Here is a 16,075-nt window from a genome sequence, read left to right on the forward strand (position 1 = left end):
TAAAATGCAATTTAGCTGGAATGCTTTGATCGCAAACCGAGTACAACTTTCAGAAGCCGGGTCTGAAAACGGTTACGGGTTTGGGTATGTCACACATGGTAACCAATTTTGCCCGTCGATTTCATGCTATTTTCCATAGAGAAAACCTCGCGTGAATGATATTACAAACGCTCAAGCTGGAGAAAGCACGACAGCGCAATAGAAATCAGGCAAGAACCGGCACGCTAAACACGCCATCATCCGCGAAAGTGGAAATAAGTCCTTCACACGGCACTGTCCAGACGGGCATGAACAAGGCTGTACTGAATTTAACTATTCCTCCAATAACTAACTTCAACCAGAAAACAGACGACTAGAATCAGTTGATCGTGTGAACCAACAGATAGTGAGGTATTCGAGGCAGCTAGAGAACTCGATGGGCTGTCAGATAACGTGCAAGTTACGTTGAAGCATTTTTCGTGCTAGCGAGCTTATTGTTGGGTTTTTATAGTAGTCGAAAATTGACGGAAATGTCCATGTAAAGAATGCTAGAACATCTTTACGTTCCATCGAGTAACTTGTTTTTTAACAAGTAAACTTCAGTGTCTGTATATTTTGCGTTTACTTAGAAGCCGTTTAATTTATCAACCGTGACAGTTCACCTAGTACGTATATATCGAACTGATTAAAGATAACAGATTCGTGATTTCTCTCTGAACGTTTCAGAGCCCTGTCGTTTTGATAATTAGTTATACATATGTTATTGACACCCATACGAGAGTAGTAACAGCCATCGGGCCGAGAACAGACTCCACTTTACACAGCATCTGAAGAGATACAGGCAGTAGGCACTTCAAAAAGAGAAAAGAAAAGACACAATAGCAATTCATTCTTTCTGTTACAACATACCATCCACCACTGCGCAACGATAAATACTTCGACAGAAACGCAGTCTCCTTTGCAGCATTTTTTGGGATGTCACACAACGCTCCCCCTCTTGGGAAGCGTTCAGAGCGTTGTGTGACATCCCTATAAACGGCTGCAGAAAGAGAGAGACTAGAAGAAATAGAGTTTTGATAGAACAAAAATCAGCCTTTAATATTATCAGCCTTAACACAGGTCTGTATTTCACATAAATCATGGTGTGGATAATTTAATTTAATTCCTTTTGTTTTTTATTTTTTTTTTCATTGCAAGTCCAGGTTTTTTTGAGTCCAGAGTCCAGAGTCCAGAGTCCAGTCCAGAGTCCAGTCCTTGTTTTATACTATGCCCTGCTGGCACTGTGATGATGTTTACATAGGAAAAACAAAACGACGACTTCATGACAGAAAAACTGAACATTTTAAGGCCCTCACTAAATGCGACCATCCATCAGCTATTGCTGATCACATCAAAACCACAGGGCATAACATCAAATGGGATCATTTTGAAATCGCCCTTGCGTCCTGCAAAACTGACCTCCACTGGCAAAATTAAGGAGACCTTATACATTCAAGAACTACAACCTTCATTAAATGCCAATGTCGGCAGTGAGAGATTGTTACTTTATTAACTGAAATGTTAATATTAAGTTACTGCTGAAGATCAATTGTCTCAGTCTAGGTTCCAGATCCCTCATAACAATATATAAATACAGTCAACTCTCTCTTAACGGACACCTCTATAAGACGGACACCTCCATTAGACGGACACCTGGTGATGGTCCCTGCCGTTTGTCAGTCATTTTACTGTAACCAAGCTCCCTATAAGACGGACACCTCTCTAAGACGGACAACGGACACTGAAATTATTAACGGACAATTGAGAAGTGATTTTTATCATGTTTTTTTTAGTGAAAATACTTCCAAAGTTCGTATCGACCTAAAGGAAAGTCAGTCAGTGCCCTAAGGATACATGAATACCAAGCTTACTAATCAAAAACAATGACGCTTTAATAGATTACTTCTTTGCTTACGTGTATGGACACTAAAGAGGTCGTTTTCTACTTACAGTATTACAGTTAGGGCCTGTTTACATGATTCCGGAATGACTTTCATTCCGGAACGAAACTCGTTCCGGAAGTTCGTTCTGCATTTACATGACAGAGTCGACCGGTTCAACCAAAGGCATTTTCACGTGCGCGGTTTCCGCGCGAGATCAAAACAAGATGGCGCATGTTTCGCGCAAACATGTTTTTGTGCCCATTATTTGCCGTATCTGCAATTTTAACGAGTAATTTGACCATAGAGCTGCTTCTTTGGGCTAAACAGTATATGCTATTACCTTTTTTACTCTGAATTCAAATTGTGGAGTCCGTATGCGGTTTAATGAGTTGCGATTTCATCTCGGAACGAAATTCGTTCTGTGTTTACATGATACCAGAATGAAATGTCATTCCAGAACGAAACTTTCATTCCGGAATGAAAACCGGAATGAACTCAATCCGGAATGACTTGACTTTCGTCTCGGTATCATGTAAACAGATACAGAGAAATGTATGGGGATGGAATGAATTCGTTCCGGAATGAAAGTCATTCCGGAATCATGTAAACAGGCCCTTAGTAGCAGCTCTCAATTTTTGCTTTAACAAGCAAATACGGTCCTTTAGTCTTGTTGCAGTTAGCAAAGGTTTAGATTTATTTTCTCAGAAATTCTGGTGTCATGTTACCTCGACTCTCTACAAGGCGGACACCTCTCTAAGACGGACAGCTACGGCCGGTCCCGAAGGTGTCCGTCTTAGAGAGAGTTGACTGTAGTTGCCAAAATTTTAACGGTCACTCTTTTGTAGCTAAGCATACGAAACGTCAAGTTTAGAAAAATGCCTTTTTTTATAATGTTAATCACCGCTGTTTGTATAATATTTTTACCGTAATCAGGTTACGATGGCCTTAAACCAACAGTCTATATGATTGAGTGTCTTTATTTGTGAGATGCTCTTGAAAAAGAAAAAGAGACCAACTTTTTGCACTAAGACGGACTCCATTCCCGTGAAACTTGTCACTTATTTATGCACACTGAGTCTTTCTTCAGACCTTAGTTTATTCTAATGTAACTTCGACGATTTTCATTTCTATATACAGTACACTCTTTTTTTATAAGAATACAGTTTTCCGACCTAGGCTGAATATTCTTATTTTTCTGCCGATTTTAGGCTGAAAATATTCTTATGAACATTCTTAGAAAATACCGTATGACATTTCCGTTTTAGCAAGTATTGGGTAATCAATTATAAGTGTTTGGTGTCCAGATCTGTATCGTTTTACATTGTGCACATGTACCATTGCTTTTTGTTGCAGCCTGGCCGTTTTTAAACAAAGCATTCCTCACAGAGATAAACTGACGGAAAAGAAAATACCTGATTTTGTTTCAACTAAAAACTATATTCTTTGCAAAATCTCAGCCTCGGTTTATTTTTAAAATATTCTTAAAAATTCGCAAATTTCAGCCTCTATATTCTTATAAACTAGATTCTTATAAAATAAAAAGAGTGTATATCGCTACCAAAATTGTTACAATTTGCAATTGATAATGGCAACAAACTGACGTTGAAACGTTTATGTTTTAATATCGCTGATTTTTAGTATAAAGCGCTATAATTTTTAGCTAAAAAACCTGTGTTAGTTTACGCAAATACCGGTATTACTTGATAAGGCTCGGGATAATATGTGAAAACAGAACAAATCCCCAGCACAAATACAGACCGGCCTTTTTTAACCTGAAAATTCCCTTCAGTGAAAAAAACCCTTTTGGTTAAAAAAAAATTAACAATATCGGAGTGGAGTTATAGCATGAGCATTAACGACAAGTTCAACAAATTCAGTTCATTAAGAGTATATATGAAAATTAAACTTGCTAGAGAAACAGACGTGAAGGTTTTTATTCCTACACGCTTTGAAGACGATCAATCGTTCTGTGTTCTCGAAATGGAACTGCCCCACATGTAATAAACTATGAACTGCACAGCTGATGAGCAAGGAATACTATAGTCCCTATCTTTAGCAACCAGATCCCTTCCTGGTTCCGCCAGCAAAAACGGAACTCGTATTTGTGTACGTCCACGCTAACATATCTTAACAATGTTTGCGCCATTTTTGTAACATGACATCATTTCAGAGAAAGAGTGTGTACATTACTTACAAAAAATTTCGGACGTTTTACTTCGGACACCTTGGGATAAATTTCAGACAAAAATTTAGGAAGTTTCTCTAAAATATAGCTAAATTAAATTTACGCCTACAAAATACGAATTAGGCTGAAACGAAATCTGTCAGTGAAAATGATGGTTTTATACTATACAGTAAATATTTCGGACACTTAAAAAACTTGGGATGGTTTTATTTTCGGACATTTTTTTGTCCGAATTTGAAATCGTCCGAAAGGCAGAAGAAGATATGTTTGAAATAGTCTGCAGGGAGGTCAGGGATGTGTTTGAGGTTTAATTTGGAGCATTATCTGCGAATTGGAAATTTGTCATGATGGGAGAAATTAATACCCTTTCAGCGGCTACAACTTTCATGATCATGAGACGCTACCTGTGCCACAGTAGTAACGAGGCCCTGCCAGGATAAATTCCGACAAATGACACGGCACAGAAAGTAGCGACAGCACATAAAATAAAATCGCGACAAACGACAACCCTTATGGAAAAACTTAAATTCCGACAAGGACAAGCAATTTTTCTTCAATTCAACTACGGACAGCGAATGAAGTGCGATAAAACAGCTGCAGCGACACGGGACATTTTTAAATTTAGACAAGCGACACGAATCCCCCCCCCCCCCCCCCTGGCAGGGCCTCAGTAGCCCTATTTTGAATGTTCTTTGCCAGCATAATGATCCACTGTTCGATCGATTAATTTAATATACTGCCTCTACCCAAAGAAAGCTTGGCTTCAGGCACAAATTCCACCTACCATTTATTGTGATGCAGTAAATTTTGTAGATCTGCTGCAAATACTTGAGTAGAGCACTCGATTAAACCCTGAAAACTCCACTGTGAAGAACTTACATAAGACTGACCCGCCATTTTTGTTGAGGACGTGAGACCCGGCTGTGAAAAATGCTTGGGACTAGTGAGAAAGACGAGAAATCTGTAAAAGGAACAAGAATTTCCACTGGGAAGTTTCCACCGGGAAAACGGTACTACCTATTTAGATTTTCCGTTTATTTCGGGAATTTTCCATCGGAACGAACCGAAAAGTCATTTACATCCCACCTGGAATTTCCGGAAAGTTTTTGTAAATGGTAAACGACCAGAGTTTCAAAAGAATCCTGTACACAGAGATCAGCACACAAATAGCAGTCCGGCGTTTTTACCATACTGAAACTTAAAGCAGGAAAAAGCAGTTGTTTAGGAGTGAATAATCATGCGTGCACAAAGAGTTTTTGACTCGCGTTTTAACAATCATGCACGGCTTATTTCTCGCTTCGCTAAGCTTATGCGTACGAACACAAGTTATGTGAATTATAATTATTAGAACTATGTACGAACTAGAAATAACCTTTATTTTCAATATATTTCATAAACTCTAAACCGCTAGACTAACTTGAAAGTGAAAAGAGCGTCTTTCGCCAGTTTAGCAATGGAAACGGATGCAAATAACTCGCGAATATTTCGGTGTTGCCAGAATCTTTCGTGATTTGACTCGAAGTTAATTTACATATATAGTGATCTGCCCGTGCCAGATCAGTCAGTTTCACATGTTTTTTTCAATTGTAACTGAATCTTTTCCATTTGCGGTGATCCAGGACAATGCAAGAACAAAACACATCATGATAAAACTCACTAGTTTGTGATATCTCGTCCCCAACATACGTTTTCTTTTAAATCAGTTACTTCACAATCAATCAAAATATTAGAACTCATAACCTGCAGAAAATCCGCACATTCCCCATCTGCTGTTCCTTTAAAATTGTTGCAGTGTAAAACGTTTGATTATAAAATACCTTTATGCGTTTCACCTTTACCAGTTGACCTCAGTATTGCCTGACTGAAACATCCAAAGCACTTTATGAATAGGAAAAATAAGAATGAATGAACTGAGGCGAATCTAATGTTAATAAGTAAGTGGAATAGTTTCACGGTGAAGTAACTATGCAAAACACTGAAAGACACGCTTGAATTGGTATTTGTGTGTCGTAAAAACGCTGTTAGTCTTCAGCAGTTCATGGATATTCGATTGGAGTGGAAAAGATTACAGGGTCGTAACCAGACCTTTGCCATAGACGAGGCAAGATCTTGCTGGGGGATTCTGGGGGCATGCCTTTCCAGAAGAGTTTAAAATCTAGAAGCTCTGAATTTCTGTCAGAGACATTTTTCATGAGGTATTTCTTGAGAAAAATCAATCTTGTCCAACTGAAGATTATTTTCCTAACAAAACATGTTTTGTTTGTTATTTTGGGTAAAAATCTAGACGAGGCAAGTACCTCGTCTTGCCTCTTGCTTGTTACGGCCCTGGATTAGTGCCTGTTTCTATATGGTAGAGTCCAAATAGTAATTACCTTATTGTAGGAAATTAACGCTTGTGTTAATTATGGTATATGAAATTAACGCGACTTAAATTAATGCGAAGGGAGGGAAAAATTTCTTCCCAATAAATAAAATTAACCGGCGTTTATGTTAGACAACCTTAGAAGTTTTCAATGAGCATGAAATTCAGGGATTGTGTAGTGTACTGATCAATTGCTACCCTGAAAAATTTTTGGGGAAATTTATCGACGAGTTTTGAAATAATCGCGTTTTTTGCGAAAGTAGGCGTAAAATTGGTAAATAGAGCTAAACATTGAGCTTCACTATGATTCATATATTTCATATTTTTCGAAATCGCACAAGTCTACCTACTTATTACGGTTTGGATATCGGATATGGGACATTTTTAACAGGAATGAGGGCTAAAGCCTCTCATTAAACATCAAAAAAGAAGCAAATTTCTTTATATGAAGTCTTGTCTTTATTTTACGCATAAATTATACCATCTGAAAACAAATTCCAAGATATTTCAAAATTCCTCTTGTAGATTTTAATGAAACTCCGCAGAGCTGAAGGCAAACACAGAGCTGAAGGTATACGTAGCGTGGAGGATCTCGAGAGAAAATGCGGTAAAGGGCTGAAATTCGATTCAGAGCAAAAACCTGTGTGACGTCAATGTCACGTGATATTCATTCCGATCTCCCAAAAGTTTATATAATATTGAAGTTCAGTCTATGTGTAATCCATGTGATATAGTAGATATGTCATTGACATTAATCCCTTTAAGTATGAGGGTTTCAAAGTTGATAGGTATCGCTAGAAAAAAACTGGGTCGAGCCACCTTAAGCACTTTGAAACCTTCACACAACGAGATTGAGTCAAAGTGACGTGCGGGGCAATACGAAAACAGATAGAGACCATGGGTGAAAGATTTGTCGAAGAGGATGCCACTTCAGAAGACGAAAGATTGCAGAAAATGTGGAAACTTTGCTTGGAAGTGTGCGTGAGTTTATTCATGTGAAAAGTGAGGCTGGAAACGCTCTTATCAGTCAAACCACAAAACAACAAAGGAGAGTTTGTGACATTGTTGACTTGTTTTGAGATACCGTATTTATTCGGCTACAAGCCGAGCGATATTTTACCAAATCTTACTGAGAACTGAGACAAAAATCTTTCTGAGAACTCCACAAAATTGGGGATTCGGCTTGGGGGTCCGGACCCCCAATCAGACGTCTATTAAATGACAATTTTTCATCAGTATATCGACACAAAGAGGAAGGCAAACGTTTTTACGGCAACAAAACGTTGTTCAATTGTACTGTAACAAACAAATGCAAACTGTGAAAACCTAAAGGTCAATTACCATACTCTCTAACTAAACTTAACAGTTTTTACGAAAACCTTACGATCTAGTCATGCACTCAGTCAAACTAAACTTTAATAAACTCAACAGTGGAATTATTTGAAAATCAGTGTCACAGCTTTACTATATACAAGAAATAAAATGCCGATGACGATGAATACATCGATATCGAACTATGCACGACATCTCTATGCTTTGCATTTGTGCAGGTAAGATTAGTCTCCCACTCAAACTCTGTTTTCTATCTTACTCCGAGAGCAAACATCTTTCTAAACGCTGTTTTTTTTTTAATAAACTGGCATTAGAAAGTAGTGAACCAACTTTTAAGATACCAAGGACAACTTCGATTACAAAAAGGAAAATTTCTATTTTATTTATGAATCCTGTGACATTACCTTGATTCGTTGGTTCAATTCATTCAGTTTACATTTGTCTATCACCGTCACAGTTCTCAAGGCAAAATCTGTATTTGTAAGACGTTCAATTCCATTTATTAAAGAATAAGAAAAGAAGAGGGACTACCACGCGCAGTACAGTAAATAGGAATTTCTTGATAAAAAAAGGAGAAAATAGGAAGCAAGCCAAAATAAAATGCCGTAAAATTTTGATTTTAAGCCCCCACCCCACCCACCCCACCCCCCGCACCCCGCTTATAAGCCCCCTGGTTATAGGCCCATCTACCTGGAAACTAAAAAATACCTCCCGTTATAACCCCCCCCCCCCCCGGATATTAACCCCCTGTGCTGGATGACATTACTGAACAGGGCTAAATGTTGTGACTTTTTAACTTGAAAACGTATTTCGATCAACACTGCTTTGGCTCGTTTCGAAACATTTTTTTATTCCGCTTTTAATATAAGCCCTCAAGAAAATCAGCCCACACAAAACCCCTTTAAAGGAGCAATGTCACTATATTTTAAGTAACTTTTGCTGATTACTCTCAAATTGAAGGAATCCTCGAAATAATAGTTTTCTAACGCAGCAAAACACCAACGTAGTAATAAAACCTCGAAAATAACCAAGGATAGTTTTAACTGACGAAGATTAAGACAGATTTCAAATGATGAACTTGAAAAATATTGCCAATTTTTTTAAAATGCGTTGTCCGTGACGTAGCTCCTTTAATACGAAGTTGTTTTATACCATGCCATAGAAAATACAGCCAATCAGAAAACAGGAAAGCCGTTGTATATTCGACGGTATTCAACCCAACCTTCCCATCGTGCGCTGCGATCTTATTCTCGATGTAATTTAGTAAGCGTATTTTCTATGGCATGGTATAAAATAGTTACACAACACTTTCTCGTGGTATACTATGGAATATCCCACTTGTCACTTGTATTTTCTTCGTATACACACTCGCCTAAAGGCTCGTGTGTATACCGAGAAAATACAAGTGACTCGTGGGATATTCCATAGTATACCACTCGAAAGCGTTGCATAACTAGTATGTATAAGCCCAGGCTTATAACCAGAATGTTTTGGTAATTTTTGTCGAACAAAGTTTTGAAACCTTCACTTCCTCGTTTTAATTTATTAGCTATCCAATTCGCTATTTTTTCCAGGGGAGATTATCAAGGTCCACATTTCCACCGCATAATATGACACCAACGTTCTTTAGATCAGGAAGCGCTTTGAATCTCTCTGACAATACCGCTGCCACACCAACAGCTGCAGAAGGCTCAATTAAGAGTTTCATTCGTTCCCAGACCACCCTCATTGCAGATATAATTTCTTCTTCTGTAACAGTTATGACGTCAGTTATGTTCTCTTTTATGATTGGCCAGGTTATGTGACCCACAGTTGTCCTTAGCCCATCAGCTACAGTGCTAGGAGGCCCTGATAGAAGAAATTGAACAGTTAAATAAATTATATGAGTATGACACATGGCACCCTGTCTGGTTGTTTGCTGGACTCTGGAACCAGGTTTAGGCCCTAGCAGGGGGTCACTGTGTTGTGTTCTTAGGCAAGACACTTTAAAGGTTGTACAAAAAATTTCCGCAAATTGCGGGTGGGATGTAAATCAGGAGGACAAAACGGAGCTGTTCCACAGAAAAGCTGTTCTTCATGCACTTCCCAGCTGGCCGAGAAAGCGCACGATTTCTAAAGAACCAGTCATTAGATTTTTATGAAGTTTTACATGGTTATACTTTGGAAAGCAAGAAAACTGCTGATTACAAAAAACACGGCCAGCCAGATGGGTTGAATTTTTTTTCTCAGCCAGCTGGAAAGTGCATGAAGAACAGCTTTTCTGTGGAACAGCTTACTTTTCAGTTCGTTCCACTGGAAAATTCCCGAAATAAACGGACAACCTGAAAGGGTAGTCCTGTTTTCCCGGTGGAAACTTCCCAATGGAAATTCGTGTTCCTTTTACAGATTTCTCGTCTTTCTCACTAGTCCCAAGCCTTTTTTACAGCGGATCTCACGGCTCCTCAACTAAAATGGCGGGTCAAGTATTTGAATCAGATCTACAAAATATACTGCATCACGATTGTGCCTGAAGCCAAGCTTTCTTTGGGAAGAGCAAGCATATTAAATGCATCGATCCAATATGCCGACAAAGAACATTCAAAATAGCGTTACTATTGTGGCACAGGTAGCGTCTCATGAACTTTGTAGCCGCTGCAAGGATACTAATTTCCCAATCATTTTTTGAATTTATCAGATTTTCCTCATCAACTAAGAACATTTTGATTTCATGCATCATCAATTGAGTATAAACACCTTTCGCGGCCCGGGGGGGGGGGGGGTACTCCCTATAATGGCCTATACGGGGAGGCTCCGCCCGAAAGGGGTACCTTTTTCAGGCTCCAGGTATATAAAAGGGTAGGGATTTCACAAATTTAGGTATATGAAAGGGTAGGGAAATCTGCCATAATGATATTTTAAAAGGCCTTTACATTAAATATTTCGAGCAGACGCAACTTTTGGCTGTATCGTCTTAATTTATTAAGCGCTTCACAAAAATGACAAGAAAACTTCCCGTTTTTGGTAAATGTGATGTCGTGTAGACATATGAAAGGGGTGCCTTTTTGCAATAAAAGGTATACAAAAGGGGTACCTTTTCTATCAAAATGGTATATAAAAGGGTAAGGGGTTGGATCTCCGGGCGGAGCCTCCCCGTACAAAACTTTTTCGAGTACCCCCCCCCCCCCGGGTTTCGCGGACGATTCGAGAGAGCAACATAAACTGAACAGTAAGGAGCCTCTGAACGAATGAGACCCGTCTAAATGGAACGCACTCTTCCCAACAGAAATTCCCAACGAAAAATTTCCGAAATTTCTTGTAAATTGTAAACACCCTTTATTCTCTCTACCTAGGTGTACAAATGGGTATCTGCAAATCCGATGCTGGGGAGAGGGGGGTGAATGTGTGGTGGACTGGGATCCAATCCAGAGGAGAGCTGGTTCACCTGTTTAAAGAATCATTGACCCATTAAAAGCATAAGCCATGAACAACGCGACCCAAATGTTAACTGGGAAATTGGAAAAAAGAAATCGTCGTCTGTGACAGAATGTCTGGTTGCATAAATCATGCTCTTAAAGCTCTTGAAGAAAAAAAATAAATTGATTTTACATAAATAAATAAATAGAATATTACCAAGCTTAACAATGCTATCTATATATCCAGAATCCCATTCGTAATTGTTCTAATATTACGCTTTTCACAGGGTCAACGTTTCTTCATTTTATTTGATGTATACTCTTAGTCATTTTATGCTATCAGAACACTTGCCTGGAAGAGGAATCCTCTCTTTTGCAGCAAACGACTTTGCACAGTCATCAGCATTAAGAGGCTCAGCAGCGTAAATCTTGATATCAGGCTTCAGTGCTTTGGCTGCGAGACAGATTCCACTGGTCATACCCCCACCACCAACAGGGACCACAATTGCATCCAAGTTTGGGACCTGCGACAAGGAATAACAAGATTACATGTGTCGTGAAGAAAACAGAAACAGAAGCCAGTTCATCAAGACTGTGACTGTGAGTCACAGTCTTGACAGATAGTCATAGTCCAGGGATGTAGCTAACCCCCCGCTCTAAAAGTTTACCTTAGCTGTTGTTTTCCTGTGAAATTTCCGTCAGCGGGATTCAAGTTCTCTTTCAGCCGGGAAATAAGCCGGCAGCCAGCCCTTAGCTACAACCCTGATAGTCCTAGCAGAATGCAAGATGTGTGTCACATATGAACCTATAGTAAATGACCTTGCATATATAAGTTTCTCCAAAGCTCAGTGGGAGGTCATAGATTTGATTAGCATCAATCGGGGACTCAGATTTTTTCTTTGTCCCATGCTTGTGACTGAGTTTGCATAGTTTGGAGAGCCTCGTCAGGGCTCGGAATAATTTCCGAAGTGTCTCCGGACACGATGACCGGCCAAATTCATTTAGCTCGGTCACGTATCGTTTCTGGCCGGTCAAATTTATAAGATAAATAACTCTTAAAACAGGGGCCCATGAACCATAACTGGATTTCAGATCAAAGTTCCACAATACACAGCGACTCGCTACATACTGATAACAACTGAAACAACTGAACAGCATGGAAATTTAGATTTATTAATCATTTTCAATACCATCAAATTGTGACCGGGTCAACATGACCGGCAAGACAAAAGGTTGACCGGTCAAGTCCCCAATCAGTCCGGACATTGTCCATTGACCGGCTGTTATTTTGAGCCCTGCACATGGTTAATGGTGAGGAAGTAGAAGACGTTGAAGAGTTTGTATACCTATGTGCTAAGGTAAACAAAGGATGAGGCAGTAAAGATATTACGAACTGACTGCAGAAGGCATGTTGTGCATTTCAGAGACTAGGGAAGGTATGGGCAGCCAGAGGAATAGGAAGGAGAACCAAGACATGCCTATTCAAGACTTTAGCTCGACCAGTCATGCTATATGGTTGTGAAACATGGAAGATTACTAAAGCTGATGAACGAAAACTGAACAGTTTCCAATGCCAGTGCGTGAGATAGATACTGCGAATTAGATGGCAGCAAAGAATTACAAACAAGAGAGTCTTTGAAATGGCAGAGGTCATGCGAGGTACGATGAAAAAGTGGAACTGGTTGGGACACATAATTAGGAGAGAGGATGCAAACGACTGTTTCACAGCATTGGGATGGACACCAGAAGGCCAAAGAACGAGAGGGAGGCCAAAGACAACTTGGAGAAGAAAAGAAACAAAGTGGAGTGGACGAGCTGGGAAGTAGCCACAGCGGTGGCATGGAACAGGGAGTGTTGATCAGCAAGCGTGACGCTTATGCGCCGGGATGATGATGATGATGCTTGTGACATGACAAGCATTATAAATACCTTTCTCGATAAAAGCTATTTACAGTTTTATTGATAATGTGCAGTTCCAGAAAATATCCATACCCACCCCATGGAAGGTCATTGGAAATACTGAGAGGGTGGGGGGTCTCAAAAGCTAAAATGTTAAAAGGAAAGTTTTTCCAGACGGGTAGGGGGACTCAAACCAAATAACCTTCCGTGGGAGGGGTATGGATGTTTTCTGGAACTACACAATAAACAAACCTGTTCCAATAATTCCACAGCAATAGTACCCTGACCTGCTATGATATGAGGATGGTCAACAGGGTGAATAAGATATGAATTGCTTGTTTCCTTTAAGATTTTCTGAGCAGTCGCCTCTCTGTCCTGAAACAAAAGACAATTCACATTCCATACATCCACATTATTCACAAACTTTTGATGGGTAACTCCACTGTTTACGTTTTGCCTTATTAGAATACACACTAGTTATGCAACGCTTTTGAGTGGTATACTATGGAATACCCCACAAGTCACTTGTATTTTCTCGGTATACACACAAGCTTTTAGGCGAGTGTGTATACGAAGAAAATACAAGTGACAAGTGGGATATTCCATAGTATACCACAAGATAGTTTTGTGTAACTATTTTATACCATGACACAGAAACCTATACGCTTAATAATTTAATTGAGAATAAGATCGCAGTGCACGATGGGAAGATTGGGTTGAATATCGTCAAATATACAACAGCTTTCCTGTATTCTGATTAGCTGTATTTTCTACGTCATGGTATAAAACCTTGTATACTTTAGACAAGACATCGTGCCAAATTATAATTTGCGTATATTATTGTTGTCTTTTAAACACTGCAAACTTGCTCAGTGGCAGATAAGTGCAAGCTAATGAGCCCATAAAATTGTGAAAAATTGCACAAAACAGATCAGTGAGATCTGCCGTGAGAGAAGCTACACTCTGAATGATATGAAGACAACAAAACATACTCTGTGGTGGATGCTGAACCACTGTGATAGTAAATAAATTGGCTAGTGTCCAAGACTGAAACAAGATCCTAACCAGGGGTTAAAACCCAACCTATTTACCTGAAAAATTGGGACATGCACCCCTTACATGAAATGTAACATGTTATACCTCAGCCGACATACCACAGTCAACAATAGTCGCTCCATAGCCTCTAACAGCATTCTTTTTAACCAGTGGCGCATTTCTAGGCATGGCAATGAATGCCTGCAGTCCCATGGTTTTTGCGGACAGTGCAAGCGCTTGAGCATGGTTGCCACTGCTGTGAGTAACAAGAACTGGTTTCTGGTCACCAGGCATGGAGTTTACCAATTGAAGAACAGCATTCATTGCTCCTCTGATCTGAAAAATGAAATCAGTGTTATTTCAATGATATCATACAATTAATTAGCATGTCCATATTATAGAACTCAGGAATCCCATAAAAATTTAAGTGGTACTATGCATTAGGTGTCCAGAATGCCATGATAGATTGTGACAGTGACAGGGATGGTAAATGGTCCTTCAAAAAACGTCTCGCAAAATTTTAGCCAAATTGCAGGGGTCTTGTTGTCTTTAATTTTTGATTGACGGCTTCTCAGAGTCTCAGTTTCTCAGTTTCTAAAAAGGTCTCGGGCTCCCACAAAAGATATCAGTCTCACCATCTCGCAGGGTCTCGCATTTACCATTTTTTTATATTCCACACCCCCCAGGTGATATGTGACTTTTGAAATTGACTGAACTTTCCCTACACTTATAATGGAAAGTGACTAACACTTTTCCATCATCTGTAAAGATAAATATGCGAAGACGGAGATGGATTGGGTACATCCTGGCACACCCTGATTCCTGATTACTTGAACCTCTCGACTCCTCAAAGCAATTTTTGTTTCCCCTGAAGCTTCAAGAAAAAGGAATTGTACTGTACTATCAAAAAAGCCCAATGCAAACTAGTCTGCAAGCTGGAAATCCATCACTGTTCACAGGCTAGATGCAAATGTAAGGTACTAATTAAAATCAAAACAACTGCGTCAATAATCTACACAGTATATATAGTCCTACCTTGAAAGCACCAATTTTTTGGAAGATTTCACACTTGAAATGAAGTTTTCTTCCCGCCATACTGTCAAGAGTTGACGATGTCATCACAGGTGTTCTGTGTACATATGGCTCAATTCTTTTAGCAGCATCTCGAATATCTTGAATGCTTATTTCAACAGCTGTGCTTGAAGCCATATTTCTGTCAAATTTATAAAGCCAAGTTATTAAATGTAATTTGGCCAATTTCTCCTCTTGTCTATAACTCAAAAAACAACCCCAGTGACTCCCATTATTTATTATTGAATTGTAATCAATAGGATCAGATGCAACTTTCGGCAAATTAAAAGAAAACTACACACAGGGTTCAGAGCCACCTTCAATTTACGAAAATTTAAGGTGGCTCTTAACCCCATTCAACCCCAAGTTATAAGTCAACTGAAAGCGCACCATGCACAGGGAAGACTGATCAACTATAAAACTCCATCAGTAATTAGGCCTGGTTCACACTAGCGACATAACAACATAACGGCAAGGTCACGCAAATGCAGAAAACACTTTGATGTTTTATGTCACCAGTGTGAACAACACAACATAACGACATAGTTGGAGCATAATGACATAAGTATAACGACATAATAAGGAAAGCAATGAACTTTTCTTTATGTCGTTATCTTATGTCGCTATGTAGTGTAAACCAGGCCCAACAAACTGGAAGTGGATTCGCAGGGATTCGAAAACTAAGGACATCTGCTAAGGATCTAGCGACCGACACCACTGCAAATCGTTCTTCCCATTCTGGTATAACTACGCTTCAAATATATATATAGATTGCAACCTGCTTAAAACTTGTAATGCTCTCTTTCTGAAGAAACAGTTTTTAGCCAGCAGACGAGAAATGAACATCACATCACTGGATCACCGCCTCTTCGCTATGGGGTACAAATAGTTAACATTA

At 39.3% G+C, this 16,075-nt stretch overlaps 1 protein-coding gene across 1 annotated transcript; it reads right to left on the reverse strand.

Moving 5' to 3' along the window:
- Positions 1 to 9,321: 9,321 nt before the first annotated feature.
- Positions 9,322 to 16,063, reverse strand: LOC144646443 (serine racemase-like). Its single transcript, XM_078506034.1, has 6 exons — positions 15,956 to 16,063; positions 15,142 to 15,319; positions 14,212 to 14,442; positions 13,324 to 13,446; positions 11,525 to 11,696; positions 9,322 to 9,628 (listed from the first exon to the last, which is right to left on the reverse strand). Exons 1-6 carry the CDS (start codon positions 16,021 to 16,023, stop codon positions 9,342 to 9,344), a joined length of 1,059 nt encoding a protein of 352 aa, XP_078362160.1. The 5' UTR covers positions 16,024 to 16,063; the 3' UTR covers positions 9,322 to 9,341.
- Positions 16,064 to 16,075: the final 12 nt, after the last annotated feature.

Source organism: Oculina patagonica, chromosome 3, assembly GCF_052425735.1.
Source record: "Oculina patagonica isolate OP01 chromosome 3, crgOcupat, whole genome shotgun sequence".
In the NCBI taxonomy this organism is placed as follows: domain Eukaryota; kingdom Metazoa; phylum Cnidaria; class Anthozoa; order Scleractinia; family Oculinidae; genus Oculina; species Oculina patagonica.

Excerpts from the sequence above, each read along its gene's own strand:
- LOC144646443 (XM_078506034.1), bottom strand. The coding sequence starts at position 16,023 with ATGTTCATTTCTCGTCTGCTGGCTAAAAACTGTTTCTTCAGAAAGAGA. Across the intron at positions 15,320-15,955 it reads GCATTACAAGTTTTAAGCAG|AAATATGGCTTCAAGCACAG; the intron begins GTTGCAATCTAT and ends TAAATTTGACAG. Across the intron at positions 14,443-15,141 it reads AAAAAATTGGTGCTTTCAAG|ATCAGAGGAGCAATGAATGC; the intron begins GTAGGACTATAT and ends TTCATTTTTCAG.